Source organism: Pelophylax lessonae (genome assembly GCF_965119305.1).
Source record: "Pelophylax lessonae genome assembly, chromosome: 3".
NCBI lineage: Eukaryota > Metazoa > Chordata > Amphibia > Anura > Ranidae > Pelophylax > Pelophylax lessonae.
The window spans coordinates 406,601,923-406,622,311 of NC_138770.1; the positions used below are offsets into that span (position 1 = coordinate 406,601,923).

Genomic DNA, 20,389 nt, shown 5'->3' on the forward strand with positions numbered 1-20,389 from the left:
CAGGCATTTTCCTTCAAGTGTCCCAAAGTGTACCTAGTTGAGCCAGAGGAGTATCCCACTCCTTCCCTTCTCCCATCCCCTAAATACAATAAAACAAAACAAACCAAAGATGCCGTAATGGTCATTGTCTCAGTTCTCACACCTGGGTTCACAACTCAAGAGTAGGGTTGAGCGGACACCTAGATGTCCGTGTTCGACGGGTTCGGCCGAACTTTAAAAAAAAGTCCGGGTCCGTGTCCCGGACTTTTACCGAACTTTTCCCGGACACCGAACCCCATTGAAGTCAATGGGGTCCCGAACTTTAAGGCACTAAAATGGCTCTAAAACACCAATGGAAAGGGCTAGAGTGCTGCAAATGGCAGCAAAACGTAGTTAAGAGCATGGCAAGTGCTCTGCAAACAAATGTGGATAGGGAAATAACTTAAAACAACAAAAAAAACAGAAAAATAAAACAATGTTCTTCATCTCTGAAGGACGAGGCCCATATGGAGTAGGAGGGAGGTTGAGGTGGTGGTGGATGTGGCGGTGTCATAGGCGTGCGCACAGGGTGTGCCTGGTGTACCTGGGCACACCCTAATCACCTAGGGCACATAGCATTATCGCTCTGTTTGCCAGTGAGGAGATGGGAAAGATCTCCCTCGCACCTGCTCTGCTCTATTTCTCTTTGCCAGCAGGGAGAGTAATGTATCGGGGCCATGTACATGTAGGCAAACACATGCATGTGTATTTCAACTTTGGGGTGCACACCCTAATGCAATAGGCTGCGCACACCTATGGGCGGTGTAGGTGGAAGCGGCGGTGGAGGAGGACCAGGGCCGGATTAAGAGCATCATGGTCTTGGTGCTGAGGATTTTGAAGGGCCTTAAGGGCCGTGCCTTGGCATGCACCCAGAGGAGGAAGGGTGCAGCCATGCATGCCTAATTCAACATGGGATGCTGTCTCTGAAGCCCATAAACACATCCATGCATCGGCAACTGTCCCTCCTTGTCCGGCCTTCGCGCTGTGTGGGGAGGTTCTGAGGGTGCTGCCTGGGGAAGCGAGCATAGAAGCCAGACTTCTGTGTTTACAAGTGACAGAAGAGCGGTCACAGTGAATATGGCCAACCCGGGGCCTATATAAAAGGTAGGGGCCTGCATGGAGCTGCAGCTCCAATAGCCCCTACGTTAATCTGGCCCTGAGGAGGAGGACGAGGTAGCCAACACTGCTTCTTTTCACAAATTTTAAATGAGGGTACACCCCAAAAGAGTGAGAAAGAGCAAAAATGGAACAATGGCTGGGTAAGGTCGGTATCCATGCTATTCTGCACAAGGTACGGAAAAGTCCCGTGGGATCCATGCCTGGTTCATTTTAATGAACGTGAGCTTGTCCACATTGTCTCTGGACAGGCGGCTGCGCTTGTCTGTTATAACACCCCCAGCCGTGCTAAATACCCGTTCAGATAATACACTGGCTGCAGGGCACGCCAGCACCTCCAAGGCGTAAAGGGCAAGCTCAGGCCATGTGCCCAATTTGGAGACCCAGAAGTTGAAGGGGGCAGACCCCTCATTCACTACATGTAGGCGTGTGCACACATACTGCTCCACCATGTTGGTAAAATGCTGCCTCCTGCTAAGACGTTCCATCTGAGCTGCTGGTGCTGCTGTTTGTTGTGGCGTGCTGACAAAGCTTTTCCACATTTCGGCCATGCTAACCCTGCCTTCTGAGGTGCTGGCGGTGCCCTGGTTGAGTTGGCGACCTCCTCCTCCTCTGCCTTGTGCTTCCACTGTGGCCCCGCTGTCAGATGGGAATGCCAGCAGCATCGCGTCTACCAGCGTGCGCTTGTACTCGCGCATCTTGCGATCGCGCTCCAGTGAGTGAATTAAGGACGAAACGTTGTCCTTGTAACGGGGATCCAGCAGCGTGGCCACCCAGTAATCAGCACAAGTTAGAATGTGGGCAACTCGGCGGTCGTTGTGGAGACACTGCAGCATGTAATCGCTCATGTGTGCCAGGCTGCCCAGAGGCGACGAAAGGCTGTCCTCTGTGGGAGGTGTATCGTCCGTGTCCTCTGTATCCCCCCAGCCATGCACCAGTGATGGCCATGAGCTGGCCTGGGTGCCACCCTGCTGTGAACATGGTTCCATCTCCTCCTCCAGCTCCTCCTCCTCCTCATCCTCCTCATCCTCCAGAACTGTGCCCCTGCTGGACAATTGTGTCCCTGGCGTTTGTGTGTGCAGGAACCCACCCTCGGAGCCCCTTGCGAATGACTGCCCTGAAAGCCTTGGAAATGTTACCTCTTCATCCTCCTCCTCATCCTGTGCCACATCCTCTTCCATCATCGCCCGAATTGTTTTTTCAAGGAGGCATAGAAGTGGGATAGTTAAGCTGAGAACGGCGTCATTGCCACTGGCCATGTTGGTGGAGTACTCAAAACAGCGCAACAAGGCACACAGGTCTCGCATGGAGGCCCAGTTATTGGTGGTGAAGTGGTGCTGTTCCGCAGAGCGACTCACGCGTGCGTGCTGCAGCTGAAACTCCACTATGGCCTGCTGCTGCTCGCACAGTCTTTCCAGCATGTGCAAGGTGGAGTTCCACCTTGTGGGCACGTCACATATGAGGCGGTGAGCGGGAAGGCCGAAGTTACGCTGCAGCGCTGCCAGGCGAGCAGCAGCAGGGTGAGAACGCCGAAAGTGCGCACAAACGGCCCGCACTTTCTGCAGCAGCTCTGACATATCGGGGTAGTTTTTAAGGAACCTCTGCACCACCAAATTCAGCACATGCGCCAGGCAAGGGATGTGCGTCAAACCGGCTAGGCCCAGAGCTGCTATGAGATTTCTCCCGTTATCGCACACCACCAGGCCGGGCTTGAGGCTCGCTGGCAGCAACCACTCATTTGTCTGCTGTTCCATGCTCCTCCACAACTCCTGCGCGGTGTGTGGTTTGTCCCCCAAACAGGCAAGTTGTAAAACTGCCTGCTGTCGTTTACCCCTGGCCGTGCTGAAGTTGGTGGTGAAGGTGTTACGCTGTCCGGATGAGGAGGCGGTAGAGGATGAGGAAGCGGAGTAGGAGGAGTTAGGAACAGGAGGCAAACTGAAGCGCCCTGCAATCCTCGGTGGTGGAAGGACATGCGCCAAATTGCTATCCGCCTCAGGCCCATCCGCCACTGCATTTACCCAGTGTGCCGTTAGGGAGATATAACGCCCCTGACCGTGCTTACTGGTCCACGTATCGGTAGTTAGGTGGACCTTGGCACAGATGGCGTTGCGCAGTGCACACCTGATTTTTTCCCCCACTTGGTTGTGCAGGGAAGGGATGGCTTGCCTGGAAAAGTAGTGGTGGCTGGGCACGACGTACTGTGGGACAGCCACCGACATAAGGTTTTTAAAACTGTGCGTCTCCACCAGACGGAATGACAGCATTTCAAAGGCCAATAATTTTGAAATGCTGGCATTCAGGGCCAGGGATCGCGGGTGGGTAGGGGGGTACTTCCTCTTCCTTTCAAGTGTTTGGGAGATGGAAAGCTGAACGCTTCCACGGGACATTGTGGAGATGGTTGTTGGTGACCCAGGTGGTGGTGTTGCTGACAGATCGTCTGTTTGCGGGGTGGCAGGTGCTGGTATCACTACAGATGTGGCTGGAGCGGCCGAGACTGCAGCAGAAGAGGAAGCAGGATGAGCCAGAGACGTTTCTTGGTTTTGAAGGTGTGTACTCCACTGCAGCTCGTGCTTTGCACTTAGATGCCTGATCATGCAGGTTGTGCTCAGGTTGAGGTTTATGCCTCGCTTCAAGCTCTGATTGCACAGGGTGCAAACCACTCGTGTCCTGTCATCAGCACATTTTCTAAAGAACTTCCACGCTAGAGAACTCCTTTGAGCTGACTTTGGTGCGTTCGTTCCCTTGCTGCGTTGGGCAGTAGCGGGCGTAGTGTCTAGGGCACGGCCGCTCTGCTTCTGCACCCTGCTCCCTCTTCTGCTGTGCTGGTGGCTCTGTGTGACCACCGCCTCTTCCTCCAAACTACTCAGGTCACCTGCATGACGTTCATTCCATGTGGGGTCGAGGACCTCATCGTCCTCCACATCATCTTCCACCCAGTCTTCACCCCTGCCCTCCTTGTCGGTCTCCACAATGCTGAACGCCGCAGCAGTTGGCACCTGCATTTCGTCATCATCGGAGACGTGCTGCGATGATCCATGCATGTACTCATCTTGAGAAATAAGTGGTTGGGCATCGCTGCACTCAATCTCTTCCACTTCTGGGGCAGGGCTAGGTGGATGGCCCTGGGAAACCCTGCTGACAGAGTCATCAAAAAGAAGAAGAGACTGCTGTATGGCTTGGGGCTCAGACTGCTTGCCTGATTTGCAAGGGGGTGAGGTGAAAGACGGTTGGACATCGGCTGCAGGTGCCAACTGTGACCTTTCTGCAGTAGACTGGGTGGGAGACAATGTGAAGGAACTGGAGGCACTGTCAGCAGCAAACCAATCTACTATCGCCTCCACTTGTTCTGGCCTCATCAATTCTAGGGGCGTATGATGCCCTACCAAATACTGATGCAGGTTCTGTCGCCTACTCACACTTGAGGAAGGTGTTTCACTTGTGCGTGTAGCTGGCACAGATCAACCACGTCCTCTCCTTGCAACAGGAGCTCTAGCAGCAGCACCACCACGACCCAGGCCACGGCCCCTATTTGACGCTCTCCTCATATTTCTGAAATTTAAGATCTTGCCCTAGAAAGGTCTTTATTGAATAGCGGAACAAAAGAACAACAGTATTGCACGGGTGTATCTCACAGTCAAATATGCAAACTATGCCGCAATTTAATGTTTTTTACACCAAAAGGGTGTGTATTGAATAGCGGAATAGGATAAAAAACTGTGTATCTCACACGTACAAACACAGACTAGGCCCGATTAAATTTTTTCCTACCCTAAAGGGAGGATGAGGAAGAGGAGTATGGAACAGGCAGCACCCTCAAATCTTCAGAAGTATGAGATGAACCCCAAAAACTTGGAAAGGTGGATCTCACACGTACCGACACAGACTATTCCGCAATTTAATTGAGCCACAAAGGTTTTTATTGAATAGCGGAATAGGAAATATGATCAAAAAAAAGTGTATGTTTTTCACACGTACAGAAGCACACTAGGCCCCAATTACTATTGTTTGTACACCTAAAAGGATGGATGAGGAGGAGGAGGAGGAGTATAGAACAGGCAGCACCCTCAAAGCTTCAGAAGTATGAGATGAACCCCAAAAACTTGGAAAGGTGGATCTCACACGTACCGACACAGACTATTCCGCAATTTAATTGAGCCCCAAAGGTTTTTATTGAATAGCGGAATAGGAAATATGATCAAAAAAAAGTGTATGTTTTTCACACGTACAGAAGCACACTAGGCCCCAATTACTATTGTTTGTACACCTAAAAGGATGGATGAGGAAGAGGAGGAGGAGGAGTATAGAACAGGCAGCACCCTCAAAGCTTCAGAAGTATGAGATGAACCCCAAAAACTTGGAAAGGTGGATCTCACACGTACCGACACAGACTATTCCGCAATTTAATTGAGCCCCAAAGGTTTTTATTGAATAGCGGAATAGGAAATATGATCAAAAAAAAGTGTATGTTTTTCACACGTACAGAAGCACACTAGGCCCCAATTACTATTGTTTGTACACCTAAAAGGATGGATGAGGAGGAGGAGGAGGAGGAGTATAGAACAGGCAGCACCCTCAAAGCTTCAGAAGTATGAGATGAACCCCAAAAACTTGGAAAGGTGGATCTCACACGTACTGACACAGACTATTCCGCAATTTAATTGAGCCCCAAAGGTTTTTATTGAATAGCGGAATAGGAAATATGATCAAAAAAAAGTGTATGTTTTTCACACGTACAGAAGCACACTAGGCCCCAATTACTATTGTTTGTACACCTAAAAGGATGGATGAGGAAGAGGAGGAGGAGGAGTATAGAACAGGCAGCACCCTCAAAGCTTCAGAAGTATGAGATGAACCCCAAAAACTTGGAAAGGTGGATCTCACACGTACCGACACAGACTATTCCGCAATTTAATTGAGCCCCAAAGGTTTTTATTGAATAGCGGAATAGGAAATATGATAAAAAAAAAGTGTATGTTTTTCACACGTACAGAAGCACACTAGGCCCCAATTACTATTGTTTGTACATCTAAAAGGATGGATGAGGAGGAGGAGGAGGAGGAGTATAGAACAGGCAGCACCCTCAAAGCTTCAGAAGTATGAGATGAACCCCAAAAACTTGGAAAGGTGGATCTCACACGTACCGACACAGACTATTCCGCAATTTAATTGAGCCCCAAAGGTTTTTATTGAATAGCGGAATAGGAAATATGATCAAAAAAAAGTGTATGTTTTTCACACGTACAGAAGCACACTAGGCCCCAATTACTATTGTTTGTACACCTAAAAGGATGGATGAGGAGGAGGAGGAGTATAGAACAGGCAGCACCCTCAAAGCTTCAGAAGTATGAGATGAACCCCAAAAACTTGGAAAGGTGGATCTCACACGTACCGACACAGACTATTCCGCAATTTAATTGAGCCCCAAAGGTTTTTATTGAATAGCGGAATAGGAAATATGATCAAAAAAAAATGTATGTTTTTCACACGTACAGAAGCACACTAGGCCCCAATTACTATTGTTTGTACACCTAAAAGGATGGATGAGGAGGAGGAGGAGTATAGAACAGGCAGCACCCTCAAAGCTTCAGAAGTATGAGATGAACCCCAAAAACTTGGAAAGGTGGATCTCACACGTACCGACACAGACTATTCCGCAATTTAATTGAGCCCCAAAGGTTTTTATTGAATAGCGGAATAGGAAATATGATCAAAAAAAAGTGTATGTTTTTCACACGTACAGAAGCACACTAGGCCCCAATTACTATTGTTTGTACACCTAAAAGGATGGATGAGGAGGAGGAGGAGGAGGAGTATAGAACAGGCAGCACCCTCAAAGCTTCAGAAGTATGAGATGAACCCCAAAAACTTGGAAAGGTGGATCTCACACGTACCGACACAGACTATTCCGCAATTTAATTGAGCCCCAAAGGTTTTTATTGAATAACGGAATAGGAAATATGATCAAAAAAAAGTGTATGTTTTTCACACGTACAGAAGCACACTAGGCCCCAATTACTATTGTTTGTACACCTAAAAGGATGGATGAGGAGGAGGAGGAGGAGTATAGAACAGGCAGCACCCTCAAAGCTTCAGAAGTATGAGATGAACCCCAAAAACTTGGAAAGGTGGATCTCACACGTACCGACACAGACTATTCCGCAATTTAATTGAGCCCCAAAGGTTTTTATTGAATAACGGAATAGGAAATATGATCAAAAAAAGTGTATGTTTTTCACACGTACAGAAGCACACTAGGCCCCAATTACTATTGTTTGTACACCTAAAAGGATGGATGAGGAGGAGGAGGAGGAGTATAGAACAGGCAGCACCCTCAAAGCTTCAGAAGTATGAGATTGTGTTCACTGTACCCCACAAAGATTGTGTTCACTGTACCCCACAAAGATTGTGTTCACTGTACCCCACAAAGGTTTTGTTCACTGCACCCCACAAAGATTGTGTTCACTGTACCCCACAAAGGTTTTGTTCACTGCACCCCACAAAGATTGTGTTCACTGTACCCCACAAAGATTGTGTTCACTGCACCCCAAAAGGATTGTCTTCTCTGCACCCCACAAAGATTGTGTTCACTGTACCCCACAAAGGTTTCGTTCACTGCACCCCACAAAGATTGTGTTCACTGTACCCCACAAAGGTTTTGTTCACTGCACCCCACAAAGATTGTGTTCACTGTACCCCCCAAAGATTTTGTTCACTGCACCCCACAAGGATTGTTTGTCTTCACTGCACCCCACAAGGATTGTCTTCACTGCACCCCACAAAGATTGTGTTCACTGCACCCCACAAAGGTTTTGTTCACTGCACCCCACAAAGATTGTGTTCACTGCACCCCACAAAGATTGTGTTCACTGTACCCCACAAAGATTGTGTTCACTGCACCCCAAAAGGATTGTCTTCTCTGCACCCCACAAATATTGTGTTCACTGTACCCCACAAAGGTTTTGTTCACTGCACCCCACAAAGATTGTGTTCACTGTACCCCACAAAGATTGTGTTCACTGTACCCCACAAAGGTTTTGTTCACTGCACCCCACAAAGATTGTGTTCACTGTACCCCACAAAGGTTGTGTTCACTGCACCCCACAAAGATTGTGTTCACTGCACCCCACAAAGATTGTGTTCAGTGTACCCCACAAAGTTTTTGTTCACTGCACCCCACAAAGGTTTTGTTCACTGCACCCCACAAAGATTGTGTTCACTGTACCCCACAAAGATTGTGTTCACTGCACTCCAAAAGGATTGTCTTCACTGCACCCCACAAAGATTGTGTTCACTGTACCCCACAAAGGTTTTGTTCACTGCACCCCACAAAGATTGTGTTCACTGTACCCCACAAAGGTTGTGTTCACTGCACCCCACAAAGGTTTTGTTCACTGCACCCCACAAAGATTGTGTTCACTGTACCCCACAAAGGTTTTGTTCACTGCACCCCACAAAGATTGTGTTCACTGTACCCCACAAAGATTGTGTTCACTGCACTCCAAAAGGATTGTCTTCACTGCACCCCACAAAGATTGTGTTCACTGTACCCCACAAAGGTTTTGTTCACTGCACCCCACAAAGATTGTGTTCACTGTACCCCCCAAAGATTTTGTTCACTGCACCCCACAAGGATTGTCTTCACTGCACCCCACAAGGATTGTCTTCACTGCACCCCACAAAGATTGTGTTCACTGTACCCCACAAAGATTTTGTTCACTGCACCCCACAAAGATTGTGTTCACTGTACCCCACAAAGATTTTGTTCACTGCACTCCAAAAGGATTGTCTTCACTGCACCCCACAAAGATTGTGTTCACTGTACCCCACAAAGGTTTTGTTCACTGCACCCCACAAAGATTTTTTTCACTGTACCCCACAAAGGTTTTGTTCACTGCACCCCACAAAGATTGTGTTCACTGTACCCCATAAAGATTGTGTTCACTGTACCCCACAAAGGTTTTGTTCACTGCACCCCTCAAAGATTGTGTTCACTGTACCCCACAAAGGTTGTGTTCACTGCACCCCACAAATGTTTTGTTCACTGCACCCCACAAAGATTGTGTTCACTGCACCCCACAAAGATTGTGTTCACTGTACCCCACAAAGGTTTTGTTCACTGCACCCCACAAAGATTGTGTTCACTGTACCCCACAAAGATTGTGTTCACTGCACTCCAAAAGGATTGTCTTCACTGCACCCCACAAAGATTGTGTTCACTGTACCCCACAAAGGTTTTGTTCACTGCACCCCACAAAGATTGTGTTCACTGTACCCCACAAAGGTTTTGTTCACTGCACCCCACAAAGATTGTGTTTACTGTACCCCCCAAAGATTTTGTTCACTGCACCCCACAAGGATTGTCTTCACTGCACCCCACAAGGATTGTCTTCACTGCACCCCACAAAGATTGTGTTCACTGCACCCCACAAAGGTTTTGTTCACTGCACCCCACAAAGATTGTGTTCACTGTACCCCCCCAAAGATTTTGTTCACTGCACCCCACAAAGATTGTGTTCACTGTACCCCCCAAAGATTTTGTTCACTGCACCCCACAAGGATTGTCTTCACTGCACCCCACAAGGATTGTCTTCACTGCACCCCACAAAGATTGTGTTCACTGTACCCCCACAAAGGTTTTGTTCACTGCACCCCAAAAAGGACGTTGTTCACTGCACCCCAAAAAGATTGTGTTTACCGCAGCCCAAAAAGATTGTGTTCACTGCAGCTCACACACAGAAAAATGGATGTGGATCACTGACACCTTCCTATCTCCTATCCCACACCACACAGCAATATCGACTGTAGTTTGTAGAACACACTTTCCCTAAAATTCAGCAGACTCTGTCCCTAACAGGATTGAGAAGAGATCGTAGATCAGGAGAACTAAGTGCAGACCCCACCCCACACAGCAATATCGATTGTAGTTTGTAGAACACACTGACCCTATAATTCAGCAGACTCTATCCCTAAAATGCCTACAACTCGCCCTGCCTAAACACTCCGACCTGTCCCTCAATTCTATCCGGACACAAATGTTTTTTTCCTGCCTATCTTTCCCTAATCAGCAGCCAGCACGTTGATGTGTGCTCTGTCCCTGATCTAAGCAGCATAATGACGCCGCTGCGGCTGCCTCGAACTTATAAAGACTTGGTCACATGCTTCAGACGGCCAATCACAGCTACTGAGACATTTGCAGGCATGGCTGGGATGGCTTAAGGCACACCAGTTAAACGATTGTTGATTGGCTGTTGAAAGCCCGCCATGAAAAGAGCGCCAAAGCATGCAAAACCCGGAAATAAAACGACCGAACACGGATTTTTACCCGAATATACAGTAAAGTGTCCGTGTTCGTGTTCGGGTAACAAAAATCCAATTATTCGGTACGAACACGAATAATACAGTCCGTGTTCGCTCAACACTACTCAAGAGTTTTGGAGGTGTCTCTGGTAACAATGGCAGACCCACATCCGGCACAAGGCCTAGAAAAACTGCTACACTGCAAAGAATGCTGGAGCAGAAACAAGCTCTTACCATCTATTCAGGTGAATATGGAGGATATTCTTGTCCTACTGCTGATCAGTGGGGCATTGTAGCCAATGTCATTAAGACCCTCCTCCCCATAGAGGAAGTGACACTAGAAGCGAATCATTACGACTCATCTGTGTCATCTGTCATCCCATGTGTGAAAGTGCTGAAGATGCTTCTTCAAGAGAATGAAGGACCCAACACATGTGGCACTAAAACATGTAGGCAGGCCATGAGGGACAGCCTCACCAAACGTTCTGAGAAGCATGAACAGAATAAAAATGTTGTGCTTGCATGTCTTTTGGATCCTCGATACAAGAATCACGCTTTCTCTTTTGATGAGATATTGGCCAAGGCAAAACAATGGCTAACAGAAGATATTCAACAGGAGGTGCAAAGGTTCCTGTCGAAAAGACAAGTCAGGAAGAGCAGGTTTCTAATCTGGAAGAGCAGGATGCTGCAAAAAGAGAAAAATGTCCAAAAAGACAATGGACAGAAGAGAAACTTCATTGTGGTCGAATAGACGCCATGTTCAGTGTTTTATTGGGGCCTCATGCAGAGGATTCTTCTGAATCTGCAATAATGACCCTGGATGATGAACTTCATCTCTATTTGACGGAACCAGTAATTGAAAGAACAAGTGGTGATCCTCTTCAGTGGTGGAAAGAAAATGAGCCACGCTGCAAAAGACTTGCTTCTTATGCTAGAAGGTACCTTTCTGCTTCAGTACCAAGTGAGCGTGTTTTTAGTGAAGTGGCAGCAATATATGAAAAAAACAGAAAGCCTCATGCACACTGCATGTTATAAAAACACCAGTAGCGTTAGCTGTAAAAGGCTGTTGCTGTAGAAGGAGATTTTCAGCGTTTTTGCAGTAGCGTTTTTTTTTTAGCAAAACTATACTCTCACAAAAGCTTATGGCTCACAAATGCTGATAAATGCTGAATAGCCCTGTTTTTCAAGTGTTTTTTGGGCGTTTTTTCAGCTTTTATCAGAGTTAGAATGTTTTTACAGCTGAAAAACTCCTCTTAAAACCCACTAGTTCTGGGTTTTTTTCCAGCCAGAAAATGGCCCTGCCAAAAATGCTGATAACAGCCTATGTGTGCATGGACACATAGGATAACATACTGGAGAGTTTACTGGCTGCAGAAGAAAACCCATGAAGCCAAAAACAGCTGCTGTAAAAACATCCATTGTGCATGAGGCCTAATAATTATTGTTGCATTTAGTGCTACTCAGTCAATGTTATTAATAATAATAATAATAATAATAATAATAATAATAATAATAGTAGTAATTACCTGACTTTGGATATGTGACCAAGAACACATCACTGTCTCTAATTTCCATGTTTTCCAATGAATCTATGATTTCAGGTGTTGTGAGGCTAGTCATAGAATAAATGCCCTTATACTTGAATAGAAAATAATTCAATGCCTCTTCCAGACCTTCTTCTGCCATTGTAGTAAATCGACCACTTTCAATAATTGTATGAGTTTAGATAAAGAAAAATGACAATGCAAATATTCACATACTTCACAGTATTAAAGAGATGATACCTTTCTGCTTTCTGATCTTACCTCTTCACTCAGTGTAGTACATGTCTATAAAATACTAGGGGTCACAAAAGTTATGTTTATATAAATCCTGGGTGACTACTGTGCCAACTGCCCATGTAAAAAAAAAAACGTTTTAAACTAATCTGAACCCTGTACCTTTTGCCTTTTAATAACCTATCCAATTCTGAACAGTAGAACATATGACTGGCTAAGTCAGGTGTAATCTTCTCGGTAAAACTGCTAGAAATGTTTGCAGTCTTTATTTTCAGTGCTCTAAAGCTTGGCTTTCAAGTTGTCTTTGTACGTTCCTACACAGCAAAACAATGTGATGACAATTAACATTTTTGTTACTGCTATTATCGAAAACAGGTTATGTCCTGCTGTACTGTCATCGTCATCTCCAATGACAGCAATTTACCACCAAAGACTCTCCAATGGAATGGATGCATACAGTGGGGATCGAAAGTTTGGGAACCCCTGGTAAAAATTTGTATTAAAGTGCATAAAGAAGGCAAGGAAAGATGGAAAAAATCTCCAAAAGGCATCAAATTACAGATTAGACATTCTTATAATATGTCAACAAAAGTTAGATTTTATTTCCTTCATTGACACTTTCAAAATTACAGAAAACAAAAAAATGGCGTCTGCAAAAGTTTGGGCACCCTGCAGAATTTATAGCATGCACTGCCCCCTTTGCAAGGCTGAGACCTGCCAGTGTCATGGATTGTTCTCAATCATCGTCTGGGAAGACCAGGTGATGTCAATCTCAAAGGTTGTAAATGCCCAGACTCATCTGACCTTGCCCCAACAGTCAGCATCATGGGATCTTCTAAGCAGTTGTCTAGAAAACTGAAACTGAAAATAGTTGACGCTCACAAAGCTGGAGAAGGCTATAAGAAGATCGCAAAGCATTTTCAGATGTCAATATCCTCTGTTCAGAATGTAATTAAGAAATGGCAGTCATCAGGAACAGTGGAAGTTAAAGCAAGATCTGGAAGACCAAGAAAAATATCAGACAGAACAGCTCGCAGGATTGTGAGTAAAACAATTCAAAACCCACGTTTGACTGCACGATCCCTCCAGAAAGATCTGGCAGACACTGGAGTTGTGGTACACTATTCCACTATAAAGAGATACTTGTACAAATATGGTCTTCATGGAAGAGTCATCAGAAGAAAACCTCTTCTACGTCCTCACCACAAAAATCAACGTTTGAACTTTGCAAATGAACATATAGACAAGCCTGATGCATTTTGAAAACAAGTTCTGTGGACCGATGAGGTTAAAATTGAACTTTTTGGCCGGAATGAGCAAAGGTACGTTTGGAGAAGAAGGGGCACAGAATTTAATGAAAAGAACCTCTGTCCAACTGTTAAGCTTTGGGGTTGTATTGCAGCCAGTGGCACAGGGACCATCTCACGAGTAGAAGGAAAAATGGATTCAATAAAATTTCAGCAAATTTTGGATGGTAACTTGATGCCATCTGTGAAAAAGCTGAAGTTAAAGAGAGGATGGCTTCTACAAATGGATAATGATCCTAAACACACCTCAAAATCCACGGGGGATTACATCAAGAGGCGTAAACTGAAGGTTTTGCCATGGCCTTCACAATCTCCTGACCTCAACATAATTGAAAATCTATAGATAGACCTTAAAACAGCAGTGCGTGACAGACAGCCCAGAAATCTCAAAGAACTGGAAGACTTTTGTAAGGAAGAATGGGCAAAGATACCTCAAACAAGAATTGAAAGACTCTTGGCTGGCTACAAAAAGCGTTTACAAGCTGTGATACTTGCCAAAGGGGGCAGTACAAGATATTAACTCTGCAGGGTGCCCAAACTTTTGCAGACACCATTTTTTTGTTTTCTGTTATTTTGAAAGTGTAAATGATGGAAATAAAATCTAACTTTTGTTGACATATTATAAGAATGTCTAATCTGTAATTTGATGCCTTTTGGAGATTTTTCCACCTTTCCTTGGCTTCTTTATGCACATTATTACACATTTTTCCCTTTGGTGCCCAAACTTTCAATCCCCACTGTAAGTCAAAGAAGTCAAGCACCTGGTAACAAAGTGAAAGCAGTTTAGAGGCATGTTGAGGGTTTTTAGCTAATAAAGATCATCATAAATAGCTTACAGTACCTGCTGTTGTTAAAGGTAAATGGAGAAGTAGGGCCAAAGTTCTTTTCTCCTGGGATCACTTCATTCTGCACTCCTGTGACCTGTTTACAGCCAACAGCAGGCTAAAGCCCACTGATGTCATAGAGCTGGTCCAGACTCTGGATGGATCCTGACTTTAATGTTGGGATCCACCAAAATGCCTGGACTGTTAGCTGGCGATCTTTATTGTTGTATATAAAATGCACTACTTATCTATCAAAAAGTGTTTCCCATTGTTAAATCTTTCATACAATTTCTAAATCGCTGCATTTGTATATTCCAAAAGCAAAATGAACCCTGAAAAGAGAAGGATCCAGGCTGCTCTGTGCAAATCTACTGCAAAGTGCAGGTATGTATAACATTTTTGTTATTTTTAACTTTAAAAAAACAAGACCTTACAATCACTTTAATGTATTTTATGCATTAAGATAATAAAACCTTATGTGTGCAGCAGCCCCCATCAGCCCCTCTAATACTTACCTGAGCCCCATCTAGATCCAGCAATGTTTCACAATAGCCTCGGCTGTACGGGACTCTCCCTCCTCATTGGCTGAGACAGCAACGAGGGCCATTGGCTCCCCCAGCTATCAAAAAAAGTCAATGAGCCAATGAGGAGAGAGAGGGTGCAGGGGGGGGGCGGGTCCGAGTGGCAACTCCATGTCTGAATGGACACACAGAGCGGCATCTTGGCTTTGGTGCCCCCATAGCAATCTGCTTGCTGTGGGGGCACTCAGCAGGAGGGAGGGACCAGGAGTGCCAGTGAGGGCCCTGAGAAGAGAAAGATCTGGGCTGCTTTGTGCAAAAACACTGCACAGAGCAGGTAAGCATGACATGTTTGCTATTTAAAAAAAAAAAATAATGTAGTATCACTTTAATCTATCCATAAAATGGAAAAAATAATTGTTTTTAGTTCTACTTTAACTATCCCTGGCTAAAATACTAGATTTGCTTAAAGCTGAATGAAGCACTTTGTAGCTTTCATCTAAAGCAGGCATGTCCAACCTGCGGCCCGGGGGCCGCATGCGGCCCAGAACCCCAGGCAACGCGGCCCACTGCCCCCTGACAATTAATTTTTATTTTTTGCTGGGGAGGAAGGAAGTCGGGTCGGGGGCACGGCCACAGCAGCTTCCAACTAACTGTAGGCAGAGGCTGCCTCGGAAGGGATCATCCTCTAGTTGTGTTAAATTAGTGCTGGGGGGGGGTGGCGGCAGCGCGGGAAGGGTGCTGCGGCGTTTTATTATTTATATACCTTAACTATAGTATATATTTTATATGCGGCCCGAGAAAATTTCTCTAGACTCAATGTGGCCCAGAGAAGCCAAAAAGTTGGACACCCATGATCTAAAGTGTATTAAAACCCAAGAACAATACTGTAAAATATTGCAATTTACCAATCCTTAGATGTGGTGGCTGCACTGTTTTTCTTTTTTTTTTTCACCTGTTGAGCCTGCCAGTGATATTTTTCCTGTACCAAGGTGGCAGTGCTTATAAACTGTACTATGTTTCTTTGGAGGAGCAGCGTTGTCACCTTAGGCTGCTATTGATATGGACTATAGATTATGAATTCCATGAACTACAGAATGCCTCCTTCCCTATGTAATGGAGATTAGCAGGTTGACTGACAATGCAAGGCTGCTGCCTCACAATTAGCAGCTACCATGCTTCATATCAGGTCTGTGCATACCTTCTGCAGATTTAATAGACAGTCTAACCTTACTGATACAGAGATCAAAACCAGCTGGCAATACTCCTGATTGTTGTGAGGCTGCAGCTTATTCTCATCCTGCAACAAGATGTGCTGTTGTGGCAGGATCTCCAAGTAAAAAGTTTTGCAGTACATTTACTAAAAATAATTTTCTTAAGATCATGGTATACGATGAGGCATAATGCCCTATATAGTGGAAAATAAGTTTTGGTTCTATATACACTCTAAAGTGATTTATTTACTTATTTATTTTTTAATAAAATGACAAACATATTATACTTACGTGTTCTGTGCAATGGTTTTGCACAGAGCAGCCCCAATCCTCCTCTTCTGGAGTCCCCCGCTGGCACTTTTGACCCCCCCCCCTTTGCCGAGTGCCCCCATAGAAAGCCCCTGTAGCTCTGTACAGAGCCCAGCATTCCTCCTTACCAGAGCCTGTTATACTACAACTAGGGGGACTACAGAGCCCAGCATTCCTCCTTACCAGAGCCTGCTATACTACAACTAGGGGGACTACAGAGCCCAGCATTCCTCCTTACCAGGGCCTACGGTACTACAACTAGCATCAGGTAACTCTTCTAACCTGATGTGGCCTGCTCTAAAGGGGGATCTATGGGGGGACCTGCTCTACTAAAGGAGGATCTCTAGGGAAGCTGGCCTGCTCTAAAGGGGGATCTATGGTGACCCTGTACTAAAGGGGATCTATTCCATAGATCCCCCTTTAAAGCAGGGTTCCCATAGATCCCCCTTTAGAGCTCAGTTCCCCTGGATCCCCTTTAGGGCAGGCCCATGCTCCCCATAGATCTCCTTTAGAGCAGGGTCCCCATAGATCCCCCTTTAGAGAAGGGTCCCCATAGATCCGCCTTTAGAGCAGGGTCACCATAGATCCCCCTTTAGAAAAGGGTCCCCATAGTAATCGTGATGCATCGCGGAATCGAATCGTATTGAATCGCGACCCTAATAATCGTAATCGCATCGAATCGTGAGGTAAGTGAAGATGCGCAGCCCTAGTGTCAAGCATGTGTGGCAGCAACCAGATGAGGAATACAAAGACAAGTATATCTTGCCTACAGTCAAGCATGGTGGTGGGTGTGTCATGGTCTGGGGCTGCATGAGTGCTGCTGACACTGGGGAGCTACAGTTCATTGAGGGAACCATGAATGCCAACATGTACTGTGACATACTGAAGCAGAGCATGATCCCCTCCCTTCGGAGACTGGGCCGCAGAGCAGTATTCCAACATGCTAACGGCCCCAAACACACCTCCACGATGACCACTTCCTTGCTAAAGTAAAGGTGATGAACTGGCCAAGCATGTCTCCAGACCTAAACCCTATTGAGCATCTGTGGGGCATCCTCAAACGGAAGGTGGAGGAGCGCGAGGTCTCTAACATTCACCAGCTCTGTGATGTTGTCATGGAGGAGTGGAAGAGGACTCCAGTGGCAACCTGTGAAGCTCTGGTGAACTTTATGCCAAAGAGGGTTAAGGCAGTGCTGGAAAATAATGGTGGCCACACAAAATATTGACACTTTGGGCCCAATTTGGACATATTCACTTAGGGGTGTACTCATTTTTGTTGCCAGCGGTTTAGACATTAATGGCTGTGTGTTGAGTTATTTTGAGGGGACAGCAAATTTACACTGTTATACAAGCTGTACACTCACTACTTTACATTGTAGCAAAGTGTAATTTCTTCAGTGTTGTCACATAAATGTGATAGGTGTACTCACTTTTTTGAGATACTGTGTGTATATATATATATATATATATATATATATATATATATATATATATATATATATACACATATATATATATATATATATATATATATATATATATATATATATATATATATATATATATATCAGCATAAAGCATAGGCCTGTGCACAGGGTGTTCCAGGTGTGCCTAGGCACAACCAACTTACCCTGTACTGCGCAGAATTCTCCTGCTGCTTGGTTGCAGAGAAAGGGACTGGGGAACCTCTGTCCTCAGTCCCTTTCTCTGTCCCAAATGTGAGACATCAGGGGTCTGTGAGGCTCCTAAAAAATTGTAAAAAATAAATAAAATCATAAAGAATTAATATAAAAAAATAGTAAAAAAAAAAAAAAAAATTTAAAAAGTAATAATAAAAAAATAAATAAAAATAGATTACTAACATTACTAACACTAATCTCTGCCCTTCTGACACCGTCCACTGCTCTAATGACACCAACCTCTGCCCCCCTGGCATTGTCCATTGCCCTACTGCTTTATATATTATATATACATATATATATATATATATATATATATATATTATGTGTGTGTGGAGTGCACACCCTAATGCAATAGGCTGCGCACACCTATGGCATAAATAATAAGACTCACCTTTCTGCTTACGCTTCTTTTTTTCACTCCTTGATTCGTAGGCTATAGCAAATCTGTCACGCTGTGATTTTTTTATTCATCTGCCCGACTGAATTATACTGGGAACTTAGCCAATCAGTTATGACACTGTAAAAGTCTTCCCCCTTTCCCACAGTTACAAAGCCTGGGCATTAACTATTGAACTCCCAACAGTCCGTAGTAGAAAAAACAGCTGGTACAATTTACTGCTGCCTTCAATACTTTGTTTATATGCTTTTAATATTTTAGGGGTGAACTACAAGCAGATATTTAAAATGCATCATTATGCGGTCATGCATTCCTTCAAAAAAATCCCAAAGCTAACATAGGTTACTGAATCTGTTGCACATGAAGTTAATAAACTAAAGGAAAAGTTCACCTTTGGGAACATGTTACATGTTCCATCTGTTTTTAGGGGATATCCATTATAACTGTATAATATAATCCATTATCTAATGTGCATTGACAGTACATTGATCAGGCATATTTACCTGTAAAAAGGAGTACATAGAGTGCTGATAATAAATAACCTGCCAGGCCCGTGGGGAACAAACCCAAATCCTCCAATGCTACCTCATACCCAAAAAGGTTGCCAGAAATGGAAATCTAGTATAGTGGAAAAACAGAAAGAGAGTGAGAAAAGAGTGGGGGGGGGGGGGGAGAGGGGAGCAGGGGTGAAAGGGAAGAGGAAAAGGGAGGGGGGAAGGTGTGGCAAAGAAAAAAGCAGAAAGGGGTGAAAAGGGTAGGGGGCAGGAACGCATGGACTAGCAATGACGCAACTTCCTGTTGCCTCACATCCAGGAACAGCTCCTAGCGCTATCTTTAACTTCCCTCTACTAATACACTTCCGGGATTTCTTAGCTGACCCCACCATCTTCAAGCCATCACCCAAAGATGCCAGAGTCGGATTACCGCCTCATGAATAGGGTAGTTCAGATCCCACCTCTTTAACCACATTACCTGGATCAGTACCCAACACCACCCCCTTTACCTTTAAATAAGAACACTAACTCAGCATTGGGAATAAATGGCCGGTTTAGCCTTTTATTAAACAAAACCATAAATTACAGAAAAACATAAAACAGTCAAACCAATCCAGATCAAAGAATGGTTGCAGATCCTTGACAATACCATCTTCCACAACATTGGAGTCTGTGGTACCATTAAGTTAGGTTCTGTCCCCAGCCGCCAAAACACTACCTTGAGGACTATCCTAACTGACCACAGACCGCTACCACCTTACACTACCCGGTCCGTCTAGACTGAACCAGACCAACCATAGGACTCCATACCTGAGATGGGTCCCACCATTTTATCGTTCAATGCCATGTTTTAGACCCTCGTCAAGGACCCCAATCGCCACAGCATCACAAGTGTGAAACCTTACACTTGTGCCTGCCGCCACATCCAGAAACCCTCTGGATACCATCCTGTAATCCCAAGGCCCACAGGTCAATACCCACTGCATTAGGATGCACTCCATCCACTTTCAGGTACAACCATGTGTCCATCTCCAGCTCCACATGTCTAACCACTAATCCACCATTCCTAGCAATGAATCTGCCCACCTCATTATTCACTCTTAACCGGCATTATTCACCTTCTACACAGACCTGGCCCCTCTCTATACAGTGAGGGTCACCATATCTGACCATACTTTGATCATGTAAGGGAAAGAAGACCTAAGTTGCAGGAAGTCCAGTTTCACATCCCTAATCAGTTCCCTCATAAAAACGTAGAAATAAGTCATTCTCACCAGCATGCAAGACCAAAACATCCGGTGGTCTGTCCAGCCAGGAAAATCGGTGAACTTCAGGTAGGACCCTCTGCCAGAGTATCCCTGGCACCCCAATCCAACAATGCCCTCCTCTCTTGAAACTCCAAATTTTCATCTATTGGGCCTAACCTCTGCCCTCT

General features: G+C 45.2%; 1 protein-coding gene across 1 annotated transcript in view; it reads right to left on the reverse strand.

The window, feature by feature from the left end:
* The window catches only part of LOC309550552 (uncharacterized protein), a gene marked incomplete at its 5' end in the record, with an annotated part of 102,246 nt that extends 90,129 nt beyond the window's left edge, over nt 1-12,117 (reverse strand). Inside the window, one exon of the mRNA XM_082250904.1 lies at nt 11,958-12,117. Coding sequence (XP_082107030.1) covers nt 11,958-12,117 — 160 coding nt within the window. The remainder of the gene's footprint in view (nt 1-11,957) is intronic.
* Between the last annotated feature and the right edge of the window lie 8,272 nt (nt 12,118-20,389).